Here is a 13,880-nt window from a genome sequence, read left to right as displayed (position 1 = left end):
GATGGTTGGAATGCTTTCACAACGAATTTGAAAGATTCTAGCTCTTAATGGATGATCACTTAACCCTGAAGGCTTTCATGAGCTTACATGGAAGTTTATGCATACAGTAGACTCAGATGTGTCTAAGAAAGATGCTGATGCCACATCATAATTTGACAGCTCCAGAAAACAATCATGAAGATCCCATACTCAATGTAGGTAGATTGAGCTCCAACAAAAAAAAAAAAAAAAAAAACACCAACCAAGGTGGTGACCAAAAGCACTTTGAGTGTCAAACTGCACGATCACGAACAAAGACTTATCTTAAGTGTTCACCTTTGGAGAAACAGCTATATATAGTATTTAAATTTACTCTGGACTTTATAAGAACTACACCTTCCTTGTTATATACTTCACTGGGCTATTCTATTTCTTGCCTATATTCTATATGCTTAGTGACTTTTGTATGAAAACAGACATTCTTAAAGTCTCTAAACTGTAAGTGATCTGAAGTCTAAAAAAGGATTTTTAAAATGGAAGCTACTATATTTACCTACTGAAATATATGGACTAATATAAAACATTCCTCCATTACCAGGGACTGGAAAAAAGGGGCCAATATATTTAGTCCATGTATCCTTTCTACAATTTTATGATTTCATTCCACTGTATAATTTGTACATATTTTCCCTGCTATCTAGGAACTCATGAAGTTATTTAACACACCGTTTTCAGGGACATGACTGACCTTTAGCTGATTTATATATCCACAATTAGGTATCTGGGCTGTCTCTATACCAAGACCTTCAGGATAGTCTTTATTCTGGGTGACATTTTCTACAAAGAGATAAAGCTCTTCGGCTTACCAAACACCAGTGTGGAGATGCACACTTGTATTTTCAAAGGGAAAGAAAAAGCGAAACAGATAGCAATTAAACTATGTTATGACAAGTAATGGAAACATCTGAATAATCCATCTTATTTAAGATTTAATTGTATCAAGAAGCAAGAGCCTGCAAAGCTCAAAAGAGAATTTGCAAATGCTAAGGCAAATATGTGGAGGTTACTTACTGTAACTGGAGGTTCTTTGAGATGTGTGATCCCTATCTGTATTCCACACATGGGGTATGCATATGCACCACGCACCTGAGTTCCAGAGATTTTAACAAGCAGTGTCCATTGGCCCACACATGCACAGCAGTTCTCCTCATGCTGCCACCAAGCAAGGGTGTAAGAACAAGTGTGAGTCAACATCCTCTCAGTTCCTCTTCTTACTGTGAATCTAATCAGATCCACAGCAGATGGGATGAGGGTAGGTAGTGGAACACATAGGGACCGCCACTTCCAGTGCTGGTACTGATGTATATTCTACACATGGGAGACTGGTGATGGGATGTGACGTAGCTGGCCAATGAAGATGCGTGCTGCACTGCAGATCCCACTGCTGCATCTGCAGCAGAGGCTTGGACTAGTGCATAATGTCTAACAAATATATGTATGGAGCTCCAGGTAGCTGCTCTGCATAGGTCCTGCACTGGGACCTCCTGCAGGGATCTTACTGTGGCGGCCTGTGCTTTCTGAGTGGGTCGTTATACTGTCCGGAGGCAGTGTCATGAAACGTGTTGCTAAGGGTTCAGACAGAGGTCTAGTAAGGTTTGACAGCACGAGGTTCAGATCCAATAGCAGTGTGGGTTTAGTGATTGAAGGAAAGGCCTTGATGAGGCCTTGATGAGTGATTGTGTCATAGCTGGGAGGATAAAGTGTACTCAAAGGAAGGCATTAATGACTGTTAGGTGAACTAGTAATGCACTGATCAAGACACCAGTCTTCTAGGTAATCCAGGTAATCTAGAAAGATTGGGATGCTTGAAAGGACTGCAGCCAGGCAAAGAATGTTTCCATTTAGCCAGGTAACAGGTTCCGGTCAAGTCTTTCCTGCTCTGTGAAAGTAAAGCCTGGACTGGGGATGAACAAGAGTGATTTACCGCCAATGCACATCCAAACACCAGGCCATGAGGTGGAGAGAGCCTGGGTTGAGGTGTTTGACCCTGTCCCTGTCTTGCATCAGGAGTTCTGGGAAGGGGTAGACCTTGATTGCAGGTTTGACTGACATTGACAGAAGCGCTGGGAAGCAAAACTGCCTGGGTCAGTAGGCTGCTAGGAGAAGGACATTGGCCCTGTCACGACATCTTTCTCAGCACCTGTGGAAGCAGGGGAATGGGAGGAAAAGCATATATGAAATTGCTCATCCACGAGAGAAGGAGCATATTGCCTTGGGAATTGTGGCCTATGAGTTCCCTGAAATAATATAGGGGGAGTTTCTTGTTTGTTTGTGACACAAAGAGTTCCCATAGAAGTGTGCCCCAGCATATGAAGAGGTCTGTCAGAACAGAGTTGTGGATTTCCCATTCATGGTCTGCCAAAAAAAGACATGGACTGAGGTCGTGGATACCTGGGAGGTATGCTGATGATACACCAGTTCCAAAGCCTGACTACCTCCAGACAAAGTGGGAGATATTTTGCTCCTCCCTGTTTATGTAGGATATAATGGTAATATTGTCTGACATGACATGGATGTGGAGGGAGGGAATGAGTGGGAGGAAGGCCTTTCACGCTAGGTAAGAACTGCCCACAGATCCAGGATGTTGATATGTAGTCTGGCCTCCTGTTTGGTCCATGTGTCCTGTGCACTGTGACGGTTCTGTCAATACACATCTGTCAACATTGGCACTGGGAGTGGAGAAGGGAAATCCCATTCGTACCTTGTCTGGGTTTGACCACCAAGAGGAGGCAGCAAATGATCCTGGTTGGGACAGGAACCCTGTAGTTGTTGAGCCAGACCTGCAGGCAACAAAGATGAAGCCTGGTAAAGGGTGTCACATAAGGACACCTAGCAGTGATAGGAACATCTGCATTGTAGTCCTTAGTCTGCAGGAAATCAAAGAAGTTAGGTTGTGTATCATCAACCCTTTCTGCAGGGAAAAAGGCTTTTGAAAAACAGAGTCCAATGTTGTCCCGATAAAATGTATTTTTCTCTGTTCATGCAGACTCCCAGAGCTGCAAGGCTTTGAAAAGATATTGAAGAGCTACCTACCAGGAAACAGGTGATGAGATATGGAAAGACTGAGACCCTGACATCTCATCTGGATCACCACCACGGAGAAAAACTTTTGTAAACACTCTGGATGCTGTCGCTAGTCCAAAGGGGAGGACCCAGAATTGGAAGTGTTCCTGTCCCACAATAAACCTGGAGGAATCTCCTGTGGGAGGGGTGAATATCTATATGAAAATATAAGTCCTTTACATCAAGAGCCGCTAACCACATTCCTTTATGCAAAAAGGGGATTATTGATGCCAACGTGAACATCCTGAATTTTGACTTACAAATGAAGATATTGAGTTGCTGAAGATACGGAACGAATCTCCATCCTTTGGGGACAAGGAAATATGGAGAATAGAACCCTCTCTTCCTTGATGCTGAGGAGGGACGTATGCTATTGCCTCACAGTGCAATAGGGATTCTGCTTCCTGTTGAATAATTGCCTCATGAGACTGGTCCCCAAAAGGGGAATGGGAAGCTGACAAAAGGGGCAGATGGCATCAGAGATGGTTCGTAGGTCTCAACCAAAGAGTCAAAAGTGATTCCAAGCCACGGGCTGGGAATGGGTTGTGGTCATGGTAGTAGAGGAGGCCAAAAAGTAGGGCCTCTGAGTTTTCTGTCTCTCGTGGGGAGGCTCAGCAGGATGCTGGTAATAGAACAGATGAAGTGGTGTGTTAAACCCAGACAGTAGAGGCAGTGTTGGTGTTCATAGCTTACTGTAGAGAATCTAGGGCAGGAGGCACAGTTTTTGAAGCGCAAGAGTCTGGGCATAGTACCCAACCATGAGGAGGGAGTCCCCGTTCTGGGGAAATTGAATAAGCTAAAAAATAACTATTTACAATCTTAACTACAGGTTTTCTGAAAGGCTGAAGCAAGAGATGACATGAGATTCTGATTCAGACCCTGAGGTGTAAGAAGGAAGGTAAATGCAGGCATTGACCCGCACTGTTTCTTATACCCTCTATTGTGCATAGAAATCTATTGGACAATGGAGGCTACTTCTTAAAATCTCCAGACTCAGGCGCATGCGTACCCCACACAAGGAATACACCCAGGGACCAGCACTTGAAGAAGAAAGTGAAGTTGTGTGTGCTAATCATGGCTGGTTGCAATGACGTGCCACACATTTAATTGCATTATTCACATGCAATGGGAGGAACATCCCAAGGGATACAATAGTTAGCCTTCCATGGGAAAGAACTATTTTTTTAAAGATATATGCCAAATGAAAGATTAAATGTTCTGAAATTTAAATAATGCAGTTGGTGATTAGTGAAGGTTATCAGAGAATGGCACTTACCTATAACCAAGCTGTCTTAATTAAATAAATGTTGAAACAGGCACTGATATTGATTTTTAAAGTTTTTATATAAAGTGGCATTTTGCAATAGGATATGCTAAATATTCTTACATGGGCCTTTGACTTACTTTTGCTGATTATTAGTCATAGTTTTCTCCCAAGCAGCTTTGTTCACACATTCCTCTGCTTCATACTTCTTTTGGTCCTGAAATAATTTTTATAATTTTTTTTCATTCCAGTTTAAAAAAAAAAAAAAAAATATAGCTTACATTTTAACTTAGTTAATCTACAAGTTCCACATCAGGACTTATTTATAAAGTTACAACTGAGATACAAATCAATAATCCCAAAGACATCAACAGAATCCAAGTCTGCTCACTCAGTATAATCATCTCTCTTCACTTAAAGGATCTTACATCATATAGCATCAGGTCTTCATTTTAATAACTCTACCATATCAACAGGGAAAGGAGTTTGCAAGTCATTTATGTTTTTGACCCTAAAGACTGGTATCAATTTGTTCCATTCTAAGTAGCAAAAGTTGTTTTTAATTCACATATGGCCTATTCCCAACTCAAGAGTATCACATTGCCTAAGCAATATATTAGGACATATAGCATACACTCATAGCAACTGCTCAAAGGTTTCTGTGTGTTGGAGACATGAGGGATCTAATGTACTTCAGTCATTATGTAAACATACTCAAGAAGAACCTGACCTACCCTTAAGGCAATAGCAAAATTTGCACTGACTCCAGTGAGAACAGGATTTGTCTTTATATTAAAAAATTTTAAGAACTCCAAATGTTCTACTTTGCCACAGAGCAACTGGGGCTAGATTCACAGTGAAACTTAAGCATGGCAACACTGAAGGTCACAGTCCTTACTTGTAAGTGCCTAGAAAAGCAATGACATTCACAAAGCCTTAGTTTGGTGCCTAGGCTCCATTTACAATGAAACGAGGGAAATGGCACCTCAGAATGGGATTCACAAAAAAGCCAGCATGCTAAGCAGTTCCTTAAGCTAGCCAATGGGAGATGCTAAGGAGAGGGGTGTGTGCTAAGCCCCACCAGTCAGGGAGTTTGGCACTTAAATCATGGTGGAAGGTGGTGCCTCCCTCTGCTTGGGATTCTCAGCTGCAAGTCTTCTCTGGGGGTTAGAGGCACCTACATCTTTTTTGCAAGAAGCTGGGGAGTGGAGGGAGGGATGCAGAAGGACCTCCCTCATAATTTTTACCCCAATGGGTAGGGTACTCACCTGCGATACAGGAGAACCCTGGTTCAGTTCCTCCCTTCTGTTTGAAGGGGAGAAGCTATTTGAATAGGGTTTGCCACCTCTCAGGTTAAGTGCCTTAACCGCTGGGCTTTGGGATATTCTGATGTGGGGCTCCCTCAATCTCTCCTGTAGAAGCTGTTCCACTCTGGATAAATATTTTAAAAAATCATTGAACCAGAGACAGCAAGCAAACATGAGACTGACGCGGTAGCTGGTGGTTAGAGCACACACCAGGAAAGTCAGAGTCCCAGGATCCAGTCCTCCTGCTCTAGTGATTTTTAAAAAATTATTTGGGGATTTAAAGTGTCAGTTAGGCATCTAAGTCCTTTTGTGAATCTAGCCATTGGTCCCTTAATGATATTTCTGAGAAGAAAATATTACAATATAGATAACAATCATGTTCAAACTGAAAGAGATAGTTAATTTTGCTTAAATATATTTATATTAAAGAGAAATGTTGTTATGAATTGTCTTTTCTAAAAAGGAAAAAAGTGACATGCTGATTTGTTCACTGCATTTTCAGTTTAGTTATCACAGTTTGTTGATTTTTCACAAAAATGTAAGATAGTCCAAATGGTTAATTAACCATTTGGACTGTTTAAAATGCAGTACACTGTCCCTAGGGTCCATATTTAATCATTTTGTCACTTGATTTTTCATGATCTCTCTTATTTGACTAGAAAGGACAGTTATTGATTATTTTTGAACTACTGTAGGTAGATTAAATAGAAATTGATTACTAAAACTTTTGCAGAAAATGATATAGGCTGCTTATAACTATAACTGCCTATTGACCTGCTAGACTCTTATTTAAACCCCTATTTATATTTATTTATTGATAAAGAACAGAAATATAAAGTAGGGTTGGGCATTTGACCAAAAATATAAATTGGTCAAACTGACCTGTCAAACACAGGTCAAATGTTATCCGATAATAATACAAATGGTCAAATATTTCAAAGCACTCATTTATTAGAATAACAAAAAGAGTAAGTTTCCCCACTCCCTTCTGAGTTAGTTTCTGTATGTTTGTCTAGTCAGTTTAGATTGTAAGCTCTTTGGGGCAGGGCTTGTGTCTTTTAATGTGCTTAATATGTTTTGTAAATCAGCATTTATACTGATGGCCTGGTATACATCAATGTTTGTTCTAGAAATCAAGATGCTCAGCTCTCAATTATCTCCCCTTTTCCCTCAACAGGTTGCATTAGCCTGTAATACAGTGAGTGATCAAAGTATCTGAGTAAGCTTGCTAACAGATGGCACCACGATGCAATCAAAAAGGTAGGCCATCAGGGCATTTGTTCTGCACTATTTGACAATGGTTAAAGAGGCGGTTAACTGACCAGCTTGCCAAGCCTAATAGAAAATGTGATCATCATCTTTGTGAAGTAGTTACTGTACACTATATATTCAAGAGCATAGCATTAATTGCAAATAATTAATTCGGATTCATTAGGAAATATTTATTAATATTCACACACCTCTTTCATGGCTTTAAGGAAGTCTGGTTTTGGTAATGCACTGGGAAGTATGCACTTATAACCACATAATTTTAATGCATTCATAAACACTTCTGATGATACTAGTTCTTCTTTGGTCAATTCATCCTTGTGATCGTATATTAACTCATACAGATAGAGGGCTAATTTAGGTCCATGCTAGAAGAGGAATAAAAGAGTATAGTTATTCTCATTTTGTCAACAGAACGCCAAGAACTTATTGTATAAAGTATATATTTTTATTCTGTTCTCTTTTCTAGTACACTAGGACAAGTTTTCTCTACTAATGCTGGTGATTCCTGACCTACAAAATCCTAAATTAGATGAAGGAAAAGCCTCTCTTTGAAAGAACAGACATGTTCATATAAAATCCAGGGCAGAAAAACCTGCACAGAGAGCACTTCGACCGCAGTAACTATTGAGAGAAAGCTTGGAAGTTAAAAGTAGTAGTTGAAAGCAGGAAATGCGCTCAACATGGTGCCCCAACAAAAAAAACAAACAAACCAAAAACTACGGCTGCTGAGAACCCCGCATATAATCTGAAATACATGTGACTTAGGGGCATTAAATAGAACCATAACTATTTACTTTCTGCTTTCTTCTCTGCTGTATGCTAGTAAGAAGAAATCTGTGGCTCAGAGTCTGGAACACAGACATTATAGCTCAGATTTTTCCTACAAAGCAACTTTAAGTTTCCTTAAGGCCTCAAATAGGGCTTCACTCACGTAAATTTCAAGCTTGTAACCCTCTGAGATATCACTTGTTACTTCATAGAATGTATAAACTGTGACAGTACAGCCAAGGAATGCGTCATTCTTGAGTAACACTGAAATACAGTGTTCTCTAATATTATTTAATAAAAATCTGTTCAGCTATTTTTGAGTTATAGGAAGCATAAAACACCGATTACTCAATCCCACTTAAAAATTCTCAGACAAGAATTTAAACTGACAGTACAAGTTGACAATTTATTTCCCATTAAAATGCATTAATATATATGGGGATTTTTTTAATTTTTAAAAGGTTGAATGCTAAAACCTAGGAAGTTTGCAGTTAACATTCCAGCACAAGCCTATCTCTGCATCATTACCTGCATCTACCTTACTTACTAGGCCAGAGACCTCATAACTGAGTACAATCCACTTTCTCAGTATGGGGTACTAGTCACCAATTCCCCCCACATACTCTCCCTGTGGAGACTAGTAAACCCCCCTACCTGTAGCACCCTTGCCTCCTCCATTACACATTCAAAAGTGCTTCTGCAGGAAATAAGATATAAATGTTCCTCTATCTCACTTTAAAACAAACATGCCTGAAATGATTCCATCTTGCCTCCTACAGAGAGAAGGACACATGCAGGTGCACATACCCACCATGTATGTGAAACTGGAAAGGCATTTGCTAAGTAAGTTCATCACATAGTTACAAATTTATCACCTGCCTGCTAATCCATCTAACCAGGATTTATTTTATTATAAATCTCCCAGAACTTTCAAACATCTGCCATTAAAGAAACAAAACAAAAACCTACCTACCTACCTCTCAGGACAAAGGTTTCCTCGTCTTCCCCCCACCAAATGTCAAATTTTCCTCCCTGATTATGCCAAAGGCTCAGGAAGAATAATGTTCAGTCCTGGGCCAGTAACAGCTTGTATGTGTAAAAATGCTAGTACTATGTTCTGCTATATTGAATTCCAGAAAGGCTAAAAGTGAGTCTTGATAACCTCTGAAACTGGAAATAACTTTTTATGTGCATCCAATGGAAAAAACATTCCTGAAAATAATTTTAAAATTTAAACCGGGAAGTTTATGTGCAAGTGCTACAAAACTTTTATGCTTAAAAATACAGCAGTGCTTACTTGCAGAACTGAGCTGAGACAGTCTCGCATAATCTCCTGGTAGTTTGTTTCACATACTATCTCCAAAGCTTGCTTTCTTTCTTGCAGTGGTCGTGGTGGAGACAAAATATGCACTAGAAGTCTTCCAAGCTGCATACGGAATGTATCCTTACAGGAGCAAAGGATTCGCCTCCACTGTTGCCTAGGAGTGCTGATTCTGCTTGAACCCTAAAGCAAAAAGAGTATTTTCCCCCTCGTAAACAGGGTTTTTCTGATCAGAACTTTTGCACAGAAGAACATATGACATAAGATTGCAAAGAAAACCAGAATAGAAAGGATAGAGTAAATCTGAGAGAAAATCTTGAGGAAACACAAAAACATTAACTCACTGGCACAGAGGTTTAAAGGTGACCTTTCAAAGGAAAAAGGGATTTTGATATATAAAGACAACTTGAAGGGTTTTTTTAAATGTCTGTTTTTTCTGATATTAGAAATTCAGTTCAGGTTTAAGCTGGAAGACTAGGATGTTGAACTAATGAAATGATGGCTTCACAACAGCCAAGAGAGTGAAAGTTGACCAACTGGGAGGGACAACATTTTAATCAAACTGTTTAAAAACCCCTAATTTTTGTTATCTTTAGTTACCAATTATAATTAAACAATAGTTGCAATTTTTCATAAAGGAAGCCTTTGCTAAAAATTAGACACCAAACCATCAATTAAGGTGTTAGAGCTCACAATAGACATTCCTAAGACCTCTGAATGGTACTCCAGCAAAAGTTTGAGATCAGACTTGGCATTCCTAATATTTCCAAAGCTAATAGGTCTTTCAGATCTTCCTTAAATCATAAAGAAACAAAAAATGACAAGTCACATTTTTATTACATCCACTGCAGGCTCATCTGAGTACAGTGAACCAACAGAAGAATTCAGGGAAATATCATGTGGACAAAAACTTTTTAAAAAAAAATAATTTTTTTTATTGTAAAATTTCTTCTTTTTAGGTATAAAACTAAATGTTTCAATTTTCCATGTGGCCAAAAGCTAAATGCAATGGATATTATCTCCATAGCTTGGAACTTCCATCACTACACATCTCCTATGGCCTTGAAGTCTGAAAGATGGGAGCTCAGCTATGATGGGCCTCATAAGTACTGACAGAGAAAGAACAGTTACTGACCTTCGTAACTGTTGTTCTTTGAGACGTGTTGCTCATGTCCATTCCCAGTTAGATGTATGTGCGCCACATGCACCAGAGCCGGAGATTTTTCCCTCAACCATAACACTGATAAATCTAGCAGCATTCTGAACCAGTGCTGGTGTGGCCATGCTGGGGTTATCAAGATGACTCAAGACCTGTCCCACTGGATTTTTATGAGGACCTTGGGGATGAGGGGAATCGGTGGGAAGGCGTGCATCAGGGCCACCCTCCTATGGCAGGACAACGGCATCAGATAGCGAGTACATTGAGGCCGTATTGTACATTCATATCTGTACTACTCTGCCACAGAGGTGGCGGAGGAACACCTCGCAGGCCAAATGGATTGCCCTGAGTTTTCTGACATTTGTGTGTAGTGTCAGCTCCTCCTTGGACTATAGGCCTTGGGTCCTGAGGGTACCGACGCGGGCTCCCCACCTTAAGTCCGAAGAATCCGATACTGGACACAGTGTCTGTTGTGATGCTCCTTGTGATACGTGATGCGGCTTTGACCACCATCTCAGGGAGATAAGTAGTGATGGAGGGATTGTAATGGTCAAGTCCAGTCGGAGTCTGGCTGGGGGTAAAGTGACACCATCCACATCTACAGAGGTCTAAGACATAACCTCATGTACTGCACTACCTAGGTACAGGCTGTCATGTCTCCCAACAGACTGAGGCACACTCTCACTGTGGTTAAGGAGTGAGCTGTGACCCGGACTATGAGCTCTGACATGGCCAAGCACCTGGCCTCAGGTAGGAGTGGCCTGGCTTGGACCAAGTCGAGGACAGCCCCTATGAATTCTATTTTCTGAACTGGCACCAATGTTGATTTCTATTAGTTTATTAATAGGCCCAGCACGTGGCAAGTGATCTGAACAATTACAATATTGTGCCGGACTTGAGCCTCCAAAAGGCCCTTGATTAGCCAGTCATCGAGATAAGGGAAGACTTGTATTCTCTAACATCTGAGGTAGGCCGCAACTACCGCCATGCATTTTGTGAATACATGTGGCACTGTCGACAGGCTAAACGGGAGTACTGTAAAATGGTAGTGCTGCTCCCCAACCACAAATAACAGAAATCTTCTGTGGTGCCAAAAATAGAGATATGGAAGTACGTATCCTTTAAAATCGAGGGTGGAGTACCAGTCGCCTGGATCCAGCGAGGGGATGATGGAAGCCAGGGAGACCATGTGGAACTCCAACTTCTTGAGGTACTTGTTGAGGCCACACAAGTCCCAAAGGGGCCATAGACCTCCCTTTGGCCTTTGGGATTAGAAAGTAATGGTAGTAGAATCCTCTCTCTTTCCACTCTTGGGGAACTTCCTGTACTGTGCCCACTGACAGGAGGGCTTGCATCTCCTGGGCGAGGACTTGCCCATGAGAAGGGTCCCTGAAGAGGGACAGAGGTAAGGGATGGGAAAGTGGAAGTGATATAAACTGCAGGGTGTATTCACCCTCTATTGTGCTTAAAACCCACTGAGTCGAAATTATAGAAGACCAGGCCAGAAGGAACGGGTCAAGGTGGTCCAAAAACAAAAAAGAAGTTTGATACTGGGAGATAACTAGTAGGTCACCCTCGTGCACACCTTCAAAAGGCCTGTCTACCTTGGGAGGCAGTAGCAGGAGACTGGCCCTGGCGTCTTTTAAACGCTTATTTTTCTTTTTATAAGGTTCACTTCTGGATTGGCCCCTGAATCTTTGTAGCTGATGGGGCCTGAAGTGCCTCCTGGAGGATGACAGGGTGTAGAGATGCAGAGAACGTAGAATGGCTCTGAAATCCTTTAGGCTGTGTAGCCTTGAGTCTGTCTGGTCCACGAATAAGGCTACCCCGTCGAATGGGAGGTCCTGGATGGACTCCTGGAGCTCCAAGGATAGACCAGAAGACTGGAGTCATAAGGCTGGTCTCATTGACACTGCCGACGCCATTGTCCTGGTCGCCGAATCAGTCGTGTCAGAGACTACTTGGAGGGAGGCTCTGGCCACTGTCTTCCCCTCCTCCAATATAGCCTCAAACTCCTGTCTGGAATCCTGAGGCAGGGAGTCCGCAAACTTGGCCAGAGTGCCAAATGTTAAAATCACATATCTTAAGCAGGGCTTGCTGGTTCGATAGCATAGCTGCAGGCTCACTGTTGAATAAGCTTTCCTTCCGAAAAGGTCTAACTTCTTTGCCTCCTTATTTTTTGGGGTCAAATTCGCCTGCCTTGCCCGTCCCTTTTGTTGGCTGCTGTTACCACTAGTAAGTAGGTAGGTATACAGATATTCAAACCCCTTCGTGGATAGGTAATATTTTCTCTCCGTCCAACTGGATGTAGAGGGCAGGGAGGCTGAGGTCTGTCACAGGGCCTTGACGAGCTTCACCACGAGCATGAACCAGTAAGGCCACCTTGGATGGGGCCACTGCTGCCAGGATATCAAAAAGTTCACCCCCACGCTCCTTAAGTTCCTCTGCCTTCAGGCCCAGGTTCAAAGCTACCCGTTTGAGCAACTCCTGGTGCGCTCTGAAGTCATCACGTGGGACCGCGGTGGAGGGCCCTGCTATAAACTCATCTGGTGAGTACGACAAAACTGGCAAGGGTGGAGGCGTGGGTCTGTCCTCCATAGCTGGGGTGTCCCCTTCTGAGGCTACAGCAGAGACCTCGGCCTCTTGATCTGACTTGACATCCAAGTAGGGTGCTGGGAGAGTGTCCGCTGATGATTACCATCTTTCCAAGGTTCCGGAAAATGATTGTGCCTGTGACCCTGGGGCAGGGAGAACCCCCATGGGTTCTACAAACTGCCATGGAACGAGCTACTGCCCTTGCAGCTGAGATCCCATGGGGGGGTACCATGGGGAAGTCCATGGCCTGAGCTTTAGGCAGAGCTGCCTCCTCCATTCCCTTTGAGTCCAAAAAGCTGTCTCTCTCAGGGACCACGGTGGTGCCAATGATGCCTGCTCTTTCTCACAATTTTGGGAAGTACTGTGCACCTGTGCAGGGGAGTGGTGCCAAGAACCTGGGTGCTGCGAGATCAATGATTGGCTCTTGTCCTTCAGCTTCCTGTACTGGGAAGGTGGGGACCAATGCCGGGAATCTGGGGACTAGTGCTATGACTCAGGCGACCAGCAGCGGCGATCTCCGGTACTGCAACTCTGAGGATCAACAACATGGGTCTGGAGAGCAGTGCCGGGGATCTGGTGACTGATGGCGGGGAATCGGTGACCCGCATATGGCTGGAGACTGACACTGCAGTGATGGAGATCGCTGTGGGGGTCTCATTGCAGGTTTGCCTCCGGACAAATTCAGGGGCACAGGGATCGTCAGGAGGTCTTAGCTGCCTGGAATGCCTCCGGAGTGGTCAGCACCGAAAGGTGGCAGGAGCCCTTGCTGCTTCCAGGAGTCAGCGGCGGGTCTGGAGTTGGGCTTGGGATCTGTGGAGATGAGGGCCAGTGGAGACAAGCAGCCTGGTGGGTGTCTCGCCTCATCTCCTGTGCTCCGAAAGTCCCTTTGTGGGATCGGTGAGCACTCCTTCCATACATCTTCTTGGACTTCTTCAGCACCGGTGATGGTGACCAGTGCTGGAGAGGGCACTCCACACCAATGCTGACGTACTTGGTGCTGAGTCTGAACGGCCTGACTTGGAGGCTGTCTAAGAGCAGACTCCATGAGAAGTGCCCTTAGTCTAATGTCCTGCTCTTTGTTAGTGCAAAGCC

The 13,880-nt window shown here is 42.9% G+C and overlaps 1 protein-coding gene across 6 annotated transcripts in view; it reads right to left on the bottom strand.

Annotated features, from left to right (window-relative positions):
• LYST (lysosomal trafficking regulator) overlaps positions 1-13,880 on the bottom strand; it is a 164,146-nt gene that overhangs the window by 38,125 nt on the left and 112,141 nt on the right. For all 6 annotated transcript variants that reach the window (XM_067535985.1, XM_067535988.1, XM_067535987.1 and 3 more), the window contains exons 31-33: positions 9,011-9,217; positions 7,134-7,310; positions 4,507-4,583 (exon numbers count right to left, since the gene is read on the bottom strand). In XM_067535985.1, coding sequence (XP_067392086.1) covers positions 4,507-4,583; positions 7,134-7,310; positions 9,011-9,217 — 461 coding nt within the window. The remainder of the gene's footprint in view (positions 1-4,506; positions 4,584-7,133; positions 7,311-9,010; positions 9,218-13,880) is intronic.

This window comes from Emydura macquarii, unplaced genomic scaffold (assembly GCF_026122565.2).
Source record: "Emydura macquarii macquarii isolate MOO-44397 ecotype Brisbane River unplaced genomic scaffold, CSIRO-AGI_Emac_v2 contig_3517, whole genome shotgun sequence".
Taxonomy (NCBI): Eukaryota; Metazoa; Chordata; order Testudines; family Chelidae; genus Emydura; species Emydura macquarii.
Note: the sequence above shows the minus strand (reverse complement) of the source record. Positions and strands in the feature narration are given on the sequence as shown.